General features: G+C 48.2%; 1 protein-coding gene across 6 annotated transcripts in view; it reads right to left on the reverse strand.

The window, feature by feature from the left end:
- PPFIBP2 (PTPRF interacting protein, binding protein 2 (liprin beta 2)) overlaps window positions 1–14751 on the reverse strand; it is a 131473-nt gene that overhangs the window by 10109 nt on the left and 106613 nt on the right. For 5 of the 6 annotated variants that reach the window (XM_012725568.1, XM_012725566.1, XM_012725567.1 and 2 more), the window contains 7 exons: window positions 13901–14004; window positions 12121–12188; window positions 10451–10508; window positions 9483–9524; window positions 5826–5961; window positions 4167–4308; window positions 3427–3555 (listed from right to left, as the gene is read on the reverse strand). In XM_012725568.1, coding sequence (XP_012581022.1) covers window positions 3427–3555; window positions 4167–4308; window positions 5826–5961; window positions 9483–9524; window positions 10451–10508; window positions 12121–12188; window positions 13901–14004 — 679 coding nt within the window. The remainder of the gene's footprint in view (window positions 1–3426; window positions 3556–4166; window positions 4309–5825; window positions 5962–9482; window positions 9525–10450; window positions 10509–12120; window positions 12189–13900; window positions 14005–14751) is intronic. The other variant, XM_012725569.1, reaches the window with a different exon arrangement.

Here is a 14751-nt window from a genome sequence, read left to right on the forward strand (position 1 = left end):
ACATAATTTAATCAAATTTAAAGAAAACCCTCAAAACCCTGGCAATTCTATTAATTCTGACACATCACTGTAGTGTCTTTTAACCATACTACATGCAGTCTCTGATTGCTACGTCAACAACCCAATGCTTTTGGTGAGAACAGAAGGCTGATTCAATCTTCTAGCATGACTGATCAGTATTTCTTTTATTAGGATAACTTTTTTTAAAAGATTTATTTATTTGTGCATACAGAACTGGGGTACAGTCAGAGGCTCAGGGGTGGCGAGAGGCCTCACCAGAGACAGAGTGGGGAGCAGAACAGGCAGATGGACGAAGTACACTGCTGAGGGGAGCAGCGGGCGGGTCAAGAGAGGTCTGCCACGCCATGCGGTCACCTCCAGGGCAGGCGGGAATCGAACTCGTGCAGAAGTGGCTTTAACTTCTTAGTGCTATGCTTTAACCCGCTGCGCCACCAGGGTGGGCCTATTAGGATAACTTTTTAAAGTTTCAGCTTCACAACTTAGTATTGTCAAGAACACTTTCAGTGTTGTTAAAGTTAGGAAAAACCTCTATCAAGTGTCTTCTAGGTGCATGCTGTAAAATAACATAGCATTTGAAATATCTAGCGTTCTGGCTAATCTTACAAATCCTTCCAGCTGACAACAATTACTTGATGTCCTCTGGCTGTTGCATATTGTGAATTTCATGTTCTCTCTGCTGATGTCAGCCTGTCATGGAAGGTCAGCAAGAAAGTTTAACCTTTTCCCAGTGTGTTCATATGACTCAGTTTATATGAGTGACAATCTAGAAGACTAGTCACTATTTTTCTTCAGAATTTATCTTAGTCAATTATTGCTTTTAGTATGATTTGGAATCTTTCTGTTGATATGTTTTTTCTTAATGTCAGGATGTTTTCTCTTCTTTCATTTCACATTCTTTTTTATTGTGTATATTTTCTGGTTTCTGGAAATTGGCGAAAAGAAAAACATTGTCAATCAGAGGTATATTGCTGTTTTAGAGGGAAATGGTGTTTTTTAAGATCTTAATTTGCAAACCTCTCTCCTAGACCTTGCCACACACCCTGGAGTTCTGGTGCTTACCTTCACGAGTTTCCCACCCACGGTGGCCAACAGCCCTCCCACCCCTCAGCCCCTGCTGGTCACACAGCAGCAGACCCAGCTGTCCACCTGTGCAGGTTCCCTCTTGCCAGTCTCCCACGCGCTCATGCCAAGCCATTACTGAACACACTGAGTGTAATTTAGAGATGACAGAGAAGGCCCTTTTCATCTACAGCCACGCTGCGTGTCTTACGGACATACAAGTGTCACCTTGGCGTGTGGGGCAGCAGTCAGTGGAGTCCTGTGGGCTTCGGAGAAGCTGTCATCAATACTTCAACTACCCCGAAGGAAGAAAGATCACCTCGGCATAGGGCCACCTGCAGAAGTAGCCTTCTTGGGGGAGAAGCCCATCTGCCTAGCAGACACCTAGCTGCAGGGCATCTGATGGTCACCTAAGGCCCTCCTGCGCTCCTGACACCCTATGCTGTTCACTAGCTGACCAACAAAAACCTCAGTCTGTCCTGTTTACCTGGAAATGACAGTCAAGGAAATTCTCCACCTGTCATGCAAGTTGGGGATATTTTTCTCTACTACTAATCTATCTGATGTTCATTTGTATAAGCAGCTGAAGAATCCAGATGGGGTAAGGGATTCTTTCCTCTACCTTACATTCTGAAATATGCGTCTCACATACATTAAATGGATAAAACTGAGATGTATCAAATGCACCACTCCCTAGTGCAGGAACATTTGTAATTGTACACACTCCATTAGGAATTTGCAGATTTGATGACTGGGAACAATTTCCATCAATAAGCTTCTGGTTTTGTGCTTTGAAACTGTTCCTTCTTTTCCACCATCCATTAACCATGAAGGCTATACCTAAATATCTATAAATTATAAACTCTGCAGAACACTAGCATATAATTATATCAAATTCCTGATTTTTTTAAAGGATTTATTTATTTATGCATACTGAATTGGGGTACAACCGAGAGGTGCAGGGATGGTGAGAGGATTCACCAGAGACAGAGTGGGGAGCAGAACAGGCAGATGGACAAAGTCTAATGCTGAGGGGAGCAGCAGGTGGGCTAGGGGAGGTCTGCTGCACCATGTGGGTCACCTCCGGGGCCTGAGATCGAACTCACACTGAAGTGGCTGTGGCTAGCCTGTAGTGCTGTGCTTTAACCTGCTGCGCCACCAGGGAGGGCCTCAAATTCCTGCTTTGAAGTAAAAAAGGCCAGGCAGCAGTCCTCTGCCCATCTGTGCCCATGCAGGTGCTTCTTTCCACCAACTTTCTCACCTGCAGGGCAGCAACCTCAGCCTGCAAGTGACCTGTACCCCGCTGGGGCTTCAGACCTCCTCAGTAGAGGCCACTCTCCTCGAAAGGGAAGCCATTTCCTGCACATGGCACAGAGGCGTGACAATTACAAGGGGATGAAATTTAAGAGTAAACTTCACTTTTCATGGTTTGGTTATATTTGACATGACACAGTCAAAAGCTGTGGAAGGTCCCTAGAAGCCTGGTCTTGGCTGAGTTACTCAGTCTTTAGAGACATGTTCTAAGTCTGGTCTGAAAGGAGCGAGGCCGCGGAGGGAAGATGCCCTAGAAAGTGGGAGTAGGCTTTTGTCTGAAGGGAGACACTCTTTCCCAGAGCAGAGGAATCTGAAGGAAGGGGGTGGGGTGGGACTAGGGACTGGAGGCTGTTCACCAAGATAATTTATTTTGGGTGAAACCTGCCACTTGAATTCCTTTGCAACCCTTCCATTACCTCCTGTCAGTAAGGTTTGGTACAATGTGCCATGAGGGTGAGGACAGATATAGCCAGCTCTGCCATCGCCCTTCAGCGAAGTCTGTTGAGGACAGGGAGGCTGGTCCTGGGCAGATGAGGTGATGCACCTTTCCAAGGGTACTGCAGGAGTGACCCCTGAAGGGCTGAACAGCTGACATGCAGGAGTGCTGTGCACTCCATCACGTCAACCTCACAGCTTTACTGAAGTACTTGTTTTGACCATCTACTTCACAAATGAGCAAACAGAAGCACAGAAAGGTTTACGGATATACTTGAGCAGTAATTCCAAATCAGGTCTAAGATTCCAGAATCTGTGCATTTAGTGGCTTTACCTGAGCATCTCAATCCAGTACGCAGAGACACTGCTAGATGTGCATTACAGCTGTGCTGAGGTCTGCAGGGCCTACCTGTCTTTACCTGGGGTACCAATAGGTAGGAACAATGTCTACTCATGTCAAAAACGGAGGCATGAGCTCTCACCTGGGTTTCTCATCTTGCATCTCTGGTGAGCTCTGAGACATGCAGCCGTGGTCCCCACTCCACCCTGGGCAGGATTTCTCACCATTCTCTGTAGATGGACTGGCAAAAGCCTTACCATTTCTGAGCCTTGGGGTCTCTGGTCCTAGAAAGTCTTGGCCCTGCAGTGGCCCGGAGCCCGCCTCGTCGAAACTCTGCTATCCCTGGTGCATCAGTGTTGAAGTTTCCTGACTGAGTTCTTCGGATCCTGTGTGGAGAGGCACCCGTAGACACAATCAGGGTGCAGTCTGCAAGGGTGGACTCAGAACACCTGCTCTTTTGCAGGATCAGCCAGACCCAGGACTCCCAATGACGATGCTTGCAGCTTCCCAGGTCAAACATCATGACCTGTGACAGTTCCTTGGTCAGACCCAAGTCTCAATTCTACTCCTGCCCCTGGGATTTGGGCCACTTCTTCATGGAGGTTAAAGTGAAGGTTGATGCCTGCTAGGGCGCCCTGGTTTCTGTCTCATTTTACAGACTAGGTCACTTGGACCAACTGGTACTCAGCATTCTGTCTTCAGAGGGTTCAGATATAGAATGACCACTACGAATAATCTGCTGTCGCCTCTCTCACTGCATGTGTGAGTGAGGTGCATATGGATGGACCCAGAATGATTGACATGTGGGGCGACTGGCCAGATTTAACTGGTGCCTTTCACAGTTCTTCTTGGACCCTAGAAAATAAGTTAAGAGTCTTCTCTCTAACCATGACCACTTTTTTACTACAGTTCTAGAAGGGAAGTGCAGCTGCTTTACCCAGTGAAGGATATAAATTAATTTTAAGAAGTGTAATTATGGCTCTCTTCATCAACTTACTTTCCCCAAAATTTCTTGATGCCTTTGGGGCTCCGTTTCCCATCTGGTGTCAGGGGAGACTGGGGACCTGACTCAGTGCCAGATGACGTGGATGAGAAGTCGTTGCCCACAGGGCTGTCGTCCCAACCACTCTCGGTGTCTCCTGAAAGAGTTAAGTGATGTGTGTATGAGAGGAAGGGACATAACCTTTGGAAGTTTCCTCCAGACCAGGGCCACCCTTCAGTGGGAGTCAGAAGAGTCTGCCCAGCTCTGCCTTCAGGGCAGAAAATCGTAACAAGATCTGAGGCTCAAGGGGGCTAGGCACACTCCAGGTTTTCTCTCTGTGGAGCTGTGAGCTTCATGAGCTAAGACGTTAGCTAATTCTAAGGGGCTGAGGTTGAAGTACTTTCAGGATAACTCCAACAAAATGCTTGCTGCTTTTCCCATGGGAGATTCAGGAATGTAGGCAGGAGGGGACCTGGATATTGTCCGGTTTGGGAAGGGGCACACTAGGCAAGGAAAGGGAGGGGAAACAAGGGCATTCTCATGCTCCACCTCACCTGGAAGGATACAGTACCTAATACGGGGGCACTGACACTCCTGCCACGATCTCCAGCCAGCCAAGAAGCAGAGAAGCCACATGAAGAAGCAAGAGAGGCCAAAGTCCAGCCCAACAGAGTTATAGGAAAGCAGAGAAATAAACAAGAGTCATCGAGCTAGAGAGAAAAAACTCAAACAGAAAGAAAAATAATTGCACGAGAAAGGATGCATGGGGTGAATGGTAACCGAGCCATTCCCAGTAAGGAGGTCCCAGGTGATGACCCAAATGCTCCTGGTGCCAGCCCTGGGCAGGCAGTGGTACCTGCATACAGGGAGAAGGAGGGAAGGCCCAAGGGGCTGCACACAGCAGGTCACGTGCTCTTGTGTGGTGCTAGGGTGCACAGCAAGTCCCTGGGCGTCGTTAGGGCAAACTCATTTAAGCACTTGTCTGGGGCTGGCCAAAGACAGAAGCCATGCATGGGATGGCTTGGGGGTACTCGGGGGTGAGGAATCAGGGGTGAGGCCTGTCAGGGCTGTGACATTTCCTGCAGGACCCCATTGGTCTCTCACCGCTGTTGGGGAGAGAGGACCTATGGTGCAGTAAATGCAGCGAAGAGCTCCGTGATCTTACACCTGAAGTGCCAGCAGCTTAATTCTGGATGGACAGCCTCACCCACTGGCCACTGAATCCATTTCTCTAAGGAAATGCTCTCCCTTGGGGAAGTTTCCATAGTATCATCCTACTGCTACCAGGGAAGCAGCGGAGAGAAAGGCAGCGTTGGGTGAGAAGGTCAGAATGGCAGGGGAAGGAAGAGTGGAGTGTGCTATCCCAGAGGGAGGGTAAGAGGTTGCGGGGAGGGTCAGGGGCTCAAGAAAAAGGAAATGGAAGGGGATGTGGGGAAGGGGTAACTGCAGTTAGCAAGGAGGGAAGACACCAGTCCTGGTTTTCTGAGGTTCTGAAGTGTTTGCTAGAGAAGATCGTGCCTAGAAAGAGTCATGGTCTGGAAGCAGGCGGCCCTGAGGCATGGCTGTGCACAAGGCCCCTGCACCTCCCCTTATGGTCTAAACTGCACAATGGCAATAATTGGCAGGGCCTCTGGGCTGTTCCAGAGGGCACAGCCCGGGGGCTTGGACACTCACTCAGTCTCAGCAGGCTGCTCCCTGTGGGATCTGGTGGGGAGGTGGCTGGAGATTTGGCAGCCTCTCCGTTGGGTGTGACTCCTGAAAGCTTTCCAGGCGATGTGGGGTATCTGTGCTCTGCCTGGAGATGACCATCCTATGGGAGGGAGAGGAGAAGAGAAGATGCCAAGTTAGCCTTTGGTATGACTCAAACCCAACTAGGAAACGGTTGGATGCAAGGACCACTCCCTTTTCTCCAAGACCCAATTTTCACTGAGGCTGACTCAAATACACCTTCGCTGAGTTCTTGGAAAGGAAGACACTTGCCTGAGATGACACAATGAAACAAGGGAAGAGTCAAGCCCAAGTCCAGGGCTGGCTCTCAGCAGGAAGTGCTGTGTCCTGCTAGGTAAAGAGGCCTTTGTCATTTGGCCTAGTGCTCGTGGTTCAATGAAGGAATGACGATAATTACCCTTTAAACATGCAAAGTAGAATTCTAACAAAAGTTACACCAATTGCTTCATTATGTGTCTGTAATATGTAGTATATTTATTGTACTTTTAGAAAATATCAGGCTGAGGCGGAATGAGAGGGTGTGCACAATAGGCCAAGCACTACATGCCAGCAGCGTGTCCCTGGTCAGAACTCAGCATCGTTTTCATGAGGTTTAGGCACGTGAAAGGGGCCCTGCTCTGCCCTAATCCAAAGAAACAAGTTGATTAAAAGGGGCAGAAGAATTGCACTTATTTGGGCAAGGAACATAATGGCCCCTAAACCCACAAACCTGATGGAAACCACAGTGGAATGCGTTTGAGTGAGCATAAAAGAGAAGAAAAAAATTGAAGCAACATTTCCAAGAGAATCAACTGTGGATTACTTGATTGGATCCAGAAGGAAAGTAATGTGAAAGACAAAACTGATTTCATAACTGACACGTCGGAAAAGTAGTGGGAGACTTTAGTGACGGAGACATCTTTAGAAGTTTTGTTTAGTTAAAAGCTAAGTGCCCAGTAAATTTCTGAATTCAGTTTGCTATAAATACATGTCCTAGAAATGGAAATCCAATGCTAATGCCCTAGAAAGAAGCTGAGAAAAGAGAAATATAGAAAAAGTAGATTGAATTCTCAAGGAATTCTGAAAGAACTGGCTGCTGAGGTAGAAATAAGCAGAACCATTAGGATGGAGACGCCTGGTTTTCACATTTCTGATGGTCCATGAGGTAGGCCAGGCATGCACGATCCAACATGTGGTCAAAGAACAGCAATTTCCAAATGCCAGACCATGCCCCGCTGCTAACAACCTAAAGTACTTGCAAAGGCCACAAACGCCAAGCTTCTACCTGGTTGCATGAATCAACCCCTGTAGCAATGTACTCCAAGACTCTGAGTTTTAACCAAGCATCTCAGATGACTCCAGTGCACAGTCAGCCCCAGTAACCACTGATTGTGGGGTAGGTAGGGCCTAAAACTTGTGAGAACTACAAGACATGACTCTTTTTTACAGGGAATGTGTGTATGGAAAAGACTCTCAAAAACAGACTTCCCCTGGCCTCATGAGACAGGTCCCTGCCCCCATGACAGGGCAGAGATGATCAATACTGTCAATGTGCGTTGTCCTGCAATTGCTAGAGGAGCTGACGTGGACAGCATGTGTCTAACCCAAGGACAGTCTTCCAAAGGTGGCCCAGACTTGCCAGAAAGATGGTAACAGGCACCCCGGGCCATGGAAAGGGTTCTCAGTCTTTGCCAAAAAAAAAAAAAAAATTGGACAGGAAGACTGGCTGCTGGAGAAGGTCAGACAACATCAGGATACAGCACGGAGGGAAAAAATGCTTGAATTCGGTCCTGCTTCTGCTTTTTGCACCAAGAGCAATCCCGCTTGTGGGGGAATGAAATCCCAAACAAGGAGCAGCATACACTCCCCACTTCAAAAGTAGAGTGTTCCTATTCAGTTTGAGGTAGTAAGCATCTGGGGGGAGTGGGAATGCTACTGGCATTAATTTATATGGAAATTCTTTTGCACATTCCCAGACCCCCAAAAGATCACCTACCACATGATGCCAAATGAGTATGTCCTCCTTTTGGAAAGCAGGGCAGGCCTGGGACTGATTATCCGGCTGCTCTTTATTAGCACAGAGACATGAGGCACCAGAGCGACCAGAGGCCAAGCTTTCTATCAGATGAATGCAAGCAGAATCTTTTCTCTGTCACCTCTCAGAACTTGTGTTTTGTTATTCATTAGGGAGCAACAATTCCTGCCATAGGCCTAGCACACAGAGGCAGTGTGCGTGGGCGTGGAGTGACGGCCATAAAAGCATTGACCGTGTCCAGTTCAACTGGGGCACCGAGTGCACCTGTCTAGAACACCAGGCTCCAGGGCATGGCATAGGGGGCACTGGCAAAATATTGCTGGGACTGAGGAGAATGAAGGGGAACTGTAAAGGTTTGTGATCTGTGCACCTGAAAAGAGGGTGCATCACTCAGAGAGGGCAAGATGGTGCATCACTCAGAGAGGGTCAGAAGGGCCATCGGGAGCAGAGAAGACTGACCGTGACTGGGGCTCCATTGGAGAGCCAGGGTGAAGAGACGCATGTTCTGGAGGTGCCCAGATGCATGTTCTGGAGGTGCCCAGAAGATGTGCATGACACAGCCAGAAAGGATTAGAGAGACTGTCTTGGAATGCAGTGAACTTGCCATTACAGCAAGTGAGGGACAGGTAGCGATGCCCAGCAAGGCACCCAGCCCCCGTGGAATGAGAGTGGCAGTGTTTGTGTAAGGGAAGGTGGTTGTACTGGACTACCTGATCTGGCACAGGACTGTGACCATGGTCAAAGCCAGGCAAGAGTTACTCTTTTAAGCTGGAAAATGTTTTCTTCATCAACAGGCTCAGGTTGCTCATAGTTCCTGGCAATCAAATCACAGTCTTAAAGCAGGAGCTGGGGACCTGGCTGGGCTTCCAAAGGAGCAGATGGTCTTTTGCAGATGTGCTCCCAAAACATCTGCGAATGAGCACTGTGAGGCTGAGGTCAGAGGGAGAAGGGCAGGTACTAAAGAAGTGGTACCCGAAGCAAACCAGTCAATTTCCAAGAGACTTCAAGGAGCTGTGTGTCCAGAGCAGCTAGACAGCGGGCAGAAGACTGAGCTCTCGGGTGGCCAGGAAGGGCCACCCCACAGAAGCAGCAACTGCTGCAGAGACGCAAGTGCAGAGAAGCTCCCTGTAAATGTGCAGAGATCCCGAAAGGCTCTTCCTTTGGGAGACTGACATGAAAATGTAAATGACCCTTACAGGCAAAAGTTAGCATGCAATAAGGCCCCATGGATAAATGTACATGACTCTCCTTTTAGCCAGGACTTGTCACCACAGGAAGGATGGGAGCTCTCATGCTGCTCTAGCTGCATGCAGAGGTCCCAGCATCCCACTTTCCAGTGGCCAAATCTACACTGCCTGGTTAAAGACAAATTTCTCAACTACAAATAGAGGAGGCAGTAACCGATCCCGTCCCACAGATAATGGAGACGAAAGCATATTGTAAAGAAAAGGGAGAAGTTTGTCGTCTTCTCCCTCTAACCCCTTGCAATGAACATAGTTTCAGATTATAAAATCTGTAGCTTGTTAAATGAAAACACCGAACAAACCGTGCAGCCACACACAGGTGACAGTGGCATGCAGTCAATGTACCTTGGTTTCTACCACCGGGGAGAGCGGGATCCCATCACTGCACTATGGGATGGCAAAGAGGAGCCCAATAAAGTGGAGAAACAGAGATCTGTGTTAACCTCAAGTAAACACCTTAGGGACACTTGCCTGCTTAGAGACTAACCCCCACCCTCACCATCTGTGAAAAGAAAAGCCCTCCCACTGTCTTTGTGTCCAGCCTCAAGGACAGATGACCGGACAGCTGTGAGCAATCTGACCAGTGGTGCAAGGTGCATGCCCACAGAAGCCAAAGCCACAGAATGGCCCATGTCTCCCACCAGCTCTAGCCTTCGTGGTTTTCCATTGTATCCCCAGGGAGTTTGGCACATGCTGGGGACCGTGGGATGAAGTGTGTACGCAGCAGGGCTCAGTGAAGGTTCTCAGTAAGGGCAAGATGACCACTTGGCCTCTAATGCCCTGGCACAACTGCTGCAGCCCTCCTCTGTAACAGAGGAGTGGCCACCATGGTCAAAGTCTACCTCAGGAAAGGGTCCGAAGCTCTCCTCGCATCTTTCCAGATGCTTAAAAAGACGTTTCCTCTCCAATCTTCTAAGTTATTAGCACCTCATTCCTGGGATCATCTCTTTTCTCCTCATTCTTCCTCAAACAGCTTCTCTGCAAAGCTTACATTGCCCTGCAGAAGCAGGGCCAGGACTCAAGATCTTCTGGGCTTGGTCAGACCTGTGGCTCTGCTCTAATCTCCTCGTGCTCCCCCATCTCCCACATGAGCCACTCTGATGTCTGGTCCCGGCAACTCCAGGCAGCATTCCAGGGACGCCCAGGCCACACCTGACTACTCCTACAATGTGTGTGTAGTTCCTGTCTTGCCAACAACTCTACAAAAGCCTCTACCAGATGAGGACCAGGACTTCCTTGGTCTCACATTCTAGCACTAAGCTGGGCACATAGAAGTAGCTCAGTGATCTTTATGGATAGATTGACACGCTGACCTTATCCACAGAGTCACTTCTCAAGTCTTCTAGACTACAGGAGAGCTTTTTCTGAACCCTGCAAAAACACAAAAGAATAAACAAAAGAAAAATAGTTACTAGAGAAGAAGATAACATGGATACACGGTGTAGTTCATGCTGAGAACTTTTCAAATGTTTAAGCAGTAATCTGTCTTGGGTTGAGGGTCTAGGTCAAGAAAAATACAAACAAACAAACAAACAAAAACTACCTTTCAGCATAACTATTACCTATAAGACTGGCCCACATTGGCAGATATGCTGGCCTGACAATATTTTGGTTAAATCCAGATCAAAAGTCCTTGATTTTCCTAGGAAAATTAGAATATCCTCAAGTCTACTGCTTTAGCAGTTGCTGACTATTGTGTGATCATAAAAGAAGACCAATGTCTGTGGTTAAGAGAGGAAAGGTGCCGATTCTTTGTCTGTGGAGGGAGGAGAAAGCAGTGCCCCCTCAGAGTGGACAGGAGCACACCAGCCAGCCACAGCTCCAGGGATCCCCTGCTGGGACCTTCTCACACTGGGCTCAAGCCCTGCACATGCTGACCAGTCTGTGCAGAGCAATTTGCTTTCTCAGGGTCTGTCTTGCAGAGAATGGCACCAATTGGATAGAGAACTTTATCAGCAGTCACAGAGACTACCTGGTGACAGGTCTTAGCAGTGCTATTTCTCAGCTTATATGCCCAACTCAGCATTTTTCATTAGTCTCCTGTGAGTCTGGTCAATGTGAGTCACTCAGTATTGTCTTCCTCCTGAGTGAACTCAGAAATCCAGTTTCTCATTCTGCGAAAGTAAAGGCTAGCCAGTCACTTTCTCTGATTCTGCCAATTTTCTCTGGGGTTTGAGACTCAGGTGAACAATGGTTTTCCGGAAAGTGGGGCTGAGTAGTGGAGGCTCTGGAGCCCTGGGGCCTCAGCGCCATGCAGGGGAAGCCATCATGCTATGGCTGTCTCCCCCAGATATGCAGGCTGACGACTTGCTCTAGGCAGTGAAGCCCCCACATCTCTATGACATGGGGCACAATTTGAAATGTATTCTAAAGAGCTGATATAGGGCACTAGAAATAAGTCAGCCTGCACCCTGGGGCCATTGCCTTTCTGAGCTGGTTTCTTCAGCCTTTCCTTTCACTCCAGGAGCCACACATTCCAACAGTCATTTTAAAGGTGACTGGACAGATAGCAGTCCAGTGACCCTAGAGCCCATTATAAACTCATTGATATTTGATGTTTTCCCAGAGCAACTGGATCACGTTCACTGGAGGAGAAATAGTCCTTTCTAGACAGCCCAGATGGTCAAAAGCCTGGAAAGATGTTCAGAGGAGCTGACAGAAATGAGCAACACCAGTTTGGAAGGGTTACCAGAGGGCACAGATGAGGTGCAGCCAGCTCCCCTCTGTGTCACCAAAGCCCTGATCTCTTCTCAGAGACCATAAACCAGGCCCTCAGCCTGTGGGCAGGGTGAGGTGAAGAGAGGGGCTGTGGCTGCTCTTTGGCCCCACTGTGGTCACTGCTGAGGCTGGACTGTTGTCCTGTCGATGGAAAGGCAGGAGCGCCCTGGTCACAGTGGCCATGCTAACCAGCCTGGTCAGTTGCCAGCATGTCAGGAGGGGCCCGAGATCACAGCAGATTCAGGGAAATGGCTGGGTCTCCTACCTGGTTTCCAGTGATTTCTGCGGAAGTGGAGGCGGCCCCACCATGGGAGAGCTACATCTTGGAGGCATCTACACCAGAAATATTAGAGTCACTGTAGAGGAAAATTACAATTTGGAGACCACCCCCACCTCTGTTCCCCTTCTTTGCAGGACTCCTCTTAAGAAGATACATTTCTGCCCCTGCATACAGCCATCGTGACTTCACCAGTTCTGGTGCCTTATTTCTTAAGACACCAAGGAGGCAGGCGTATTGAGCAACTTTTGCTTCTCCCACCTGGGTACAGTCCATATCCTAGCAGTAGAGTGCTGAAGTCAGCCTGCAGCCTGGGGCCATTGCCTTTCTGAGCTGGTTTCTTCAGCCTTTCCTTTCATTCCAGGAGCCACACATTCCTTTCCGAAAACATCCTTTTTGGCCTAGGTTTGCCAGAGTCCATACACATTGCTTACAGTGAGCAACACTGCAACTCATATCGTCACAAACATAAACAACTTCTACTTCCCCTAAGCTCAGTGTAAGGTCAGCACTGGCCACATATGGGGAGGAGATAAATTCACTAGGATGAAAGATCACTGTAAAATGTCCCTGTGGTGTTTAAGATGGGGCTCCCTCTCACTAGTGGGGAGCCTTCAGAGAAGAGAACATGTGCGGAACCTTAAGGATTAGCATGGACTTAGCAAGAACAGGAGAAAGGAAAGCACAGAAGCAGGGTAAGCATGAGCTAACAGTGGTGGGCCAGCACGGAATTCAGCACTGCCTTGCTGGCAAGGACCACCTCTGTTCTCGACAGTCCAGGCCCTTTCTGGCCTTCCAAGAAGGATCCCTGACACTGAAGGACAGCTGTTAACAGTTTGGGTGTATGGGTCAAGTGCAGACTCCACCATCTACTCGCTGTATGACCTAAGCAGATTATCCACCATTTTTAAGCTTCAACTTCTTCAGAGTAAAACAGGATTTCATAGGATGTCACGAAGAAAAAACAAGCTGGCCAGGTAACAGTGCTCATCACAGCGACCACAGTCACACAGGGAGTGAGCATGCATCTTCTATTATCGCTGGCAGCCAGGACGGCTTAGTCCAAATTTATAACTGATCACTGGGTGACATTCTGCTCCTCCCTGAATTATGTCTGACCATACTGGAGTTTCACAACCCTTTCTGAACCTAGGCTAAAGCCCCTTCTCTACCTGAGGTGTTTTTCTATGAGCTTGTTTATTTTATTTAGCCTAAGTCCAGAGAGATTTATTTAATAAGACTAAATAAATTAAGTTTTAATAAGGAAATAAAAAATAAATAAGCAAAAGAGAAGAAAAGAAAATTTGTATGCTGGTTGTGGCGGCTGGAGAGGCTGTCTGTGAAATAGGAATGCATCGTTTCAAAACCTGCAGTTACCCTGCCAAATGAGTAAGATTTATTCAACAAATGTTTGTAGAATTCTACCAGGTATCAGGCAGGTTGGCAAAGACTGGAGACACAGTGGTCAATAAAACAAGTAACATGTCAGGTGTGTGCTTACATTCCAGGGGGAAAGACAAAAATAAACAGGGAGCTTGGTTTTTAAAAATTCCTATCCTTTAAAGCCCAGCATTCAGTGTCCCTCCAAGCCAGAACACACACCAGTGATTTAGACCCTTGCCGTCCTTCCCTGGGGTGCTTTCCCAAGGCCCCAAGAGTGATTTAATTTTCCACCTGTCAAGACTTATTGCTGACTAGGTCCTCCCCAAGCTCAGTGTTAAGCTCCTAGGATCTACTAAAACCCACATCGTGGGTGGAAACACAATACCTCTGGTTTAAATAATTCTTCGGGGCCTTTATTTGTAGCATTCCATTTTCTGAAACTTCCTTCCAGTTCTTCGTCATTGATGGAGAGAGTTCTTTCTGAAGGTCCTAGAAGCATTAATGCAGAAGAGATGATCACCACCATGATTTGCTCAGAAACCCACAATTATAACACAAACCCCTAACATGGTTTCTCCTTCATTAAGAAAGAGTAAGAAACAGAATGGACATTGAGAGTGACTTGGAAGCTTCTTCAGAGCATTCCAGTTGAGGCTTTGTGAAGGTCGTCTCAAGGTCAAAGCTCAAGGGAGAAGCCATCCCTTCATATTCCTCTCCAATTTTCTCACTTCTTAATCTCAGGGGATCAGGCCTTAAGAGCAATGTGACTCAAGAACCCAAAGGACCACAATGCACATGTGGGCTGGCACACCCCCGGAGGTTACCAGGCAGTCCCAGCACAAGCGACGGTCAACTTCTTCCCAAGAACAGCCAGAGCAGTCAGAACCAGAGGCTCCTAAGTACCCTTAAAGCTGCTTCCCTGGAGCTTCAGTGGGAGCCAATGTCACTCCTCACTGTGTCCCGAAAGAACAGTAATGCTACTGCGTGTTGAGTTCACTCTGGGCATCATGTATGAAATGCAAACAAATCTCCCTGCTTGTGACTGCCTGTGGGATCGCAGGCATCAGGAGTCTAAAGAAGCCACCCAAGTGCCCTGAGAGTCTGCTGGGGGAGCTTCTGCCTTCTCCAGGAGGTAGACAAGCTCTAGACCCCATGAGGCGCTGGCCTGTCTCCACCAACTGCCTTTCAGAGGTCGCCAAGAAGGTATAAGGGAGATCCTCTGAGGGTAGGGACTCC

Source organism: Condylura cristata, unplaced genomic scaffold, assembly GCF_000260355.1.
Source record: "Condylura cristata isolate star-nosed mole 26May11 unplaced genomic scaffold, ConCri1.0 scaffold00015, whole genome shotgun sequence".
NCBI lineage: Eukaryota > Metazoa > Chordata > Mammalia > Eulipotyphla > Talpidae > Condylura > Condylura cristata.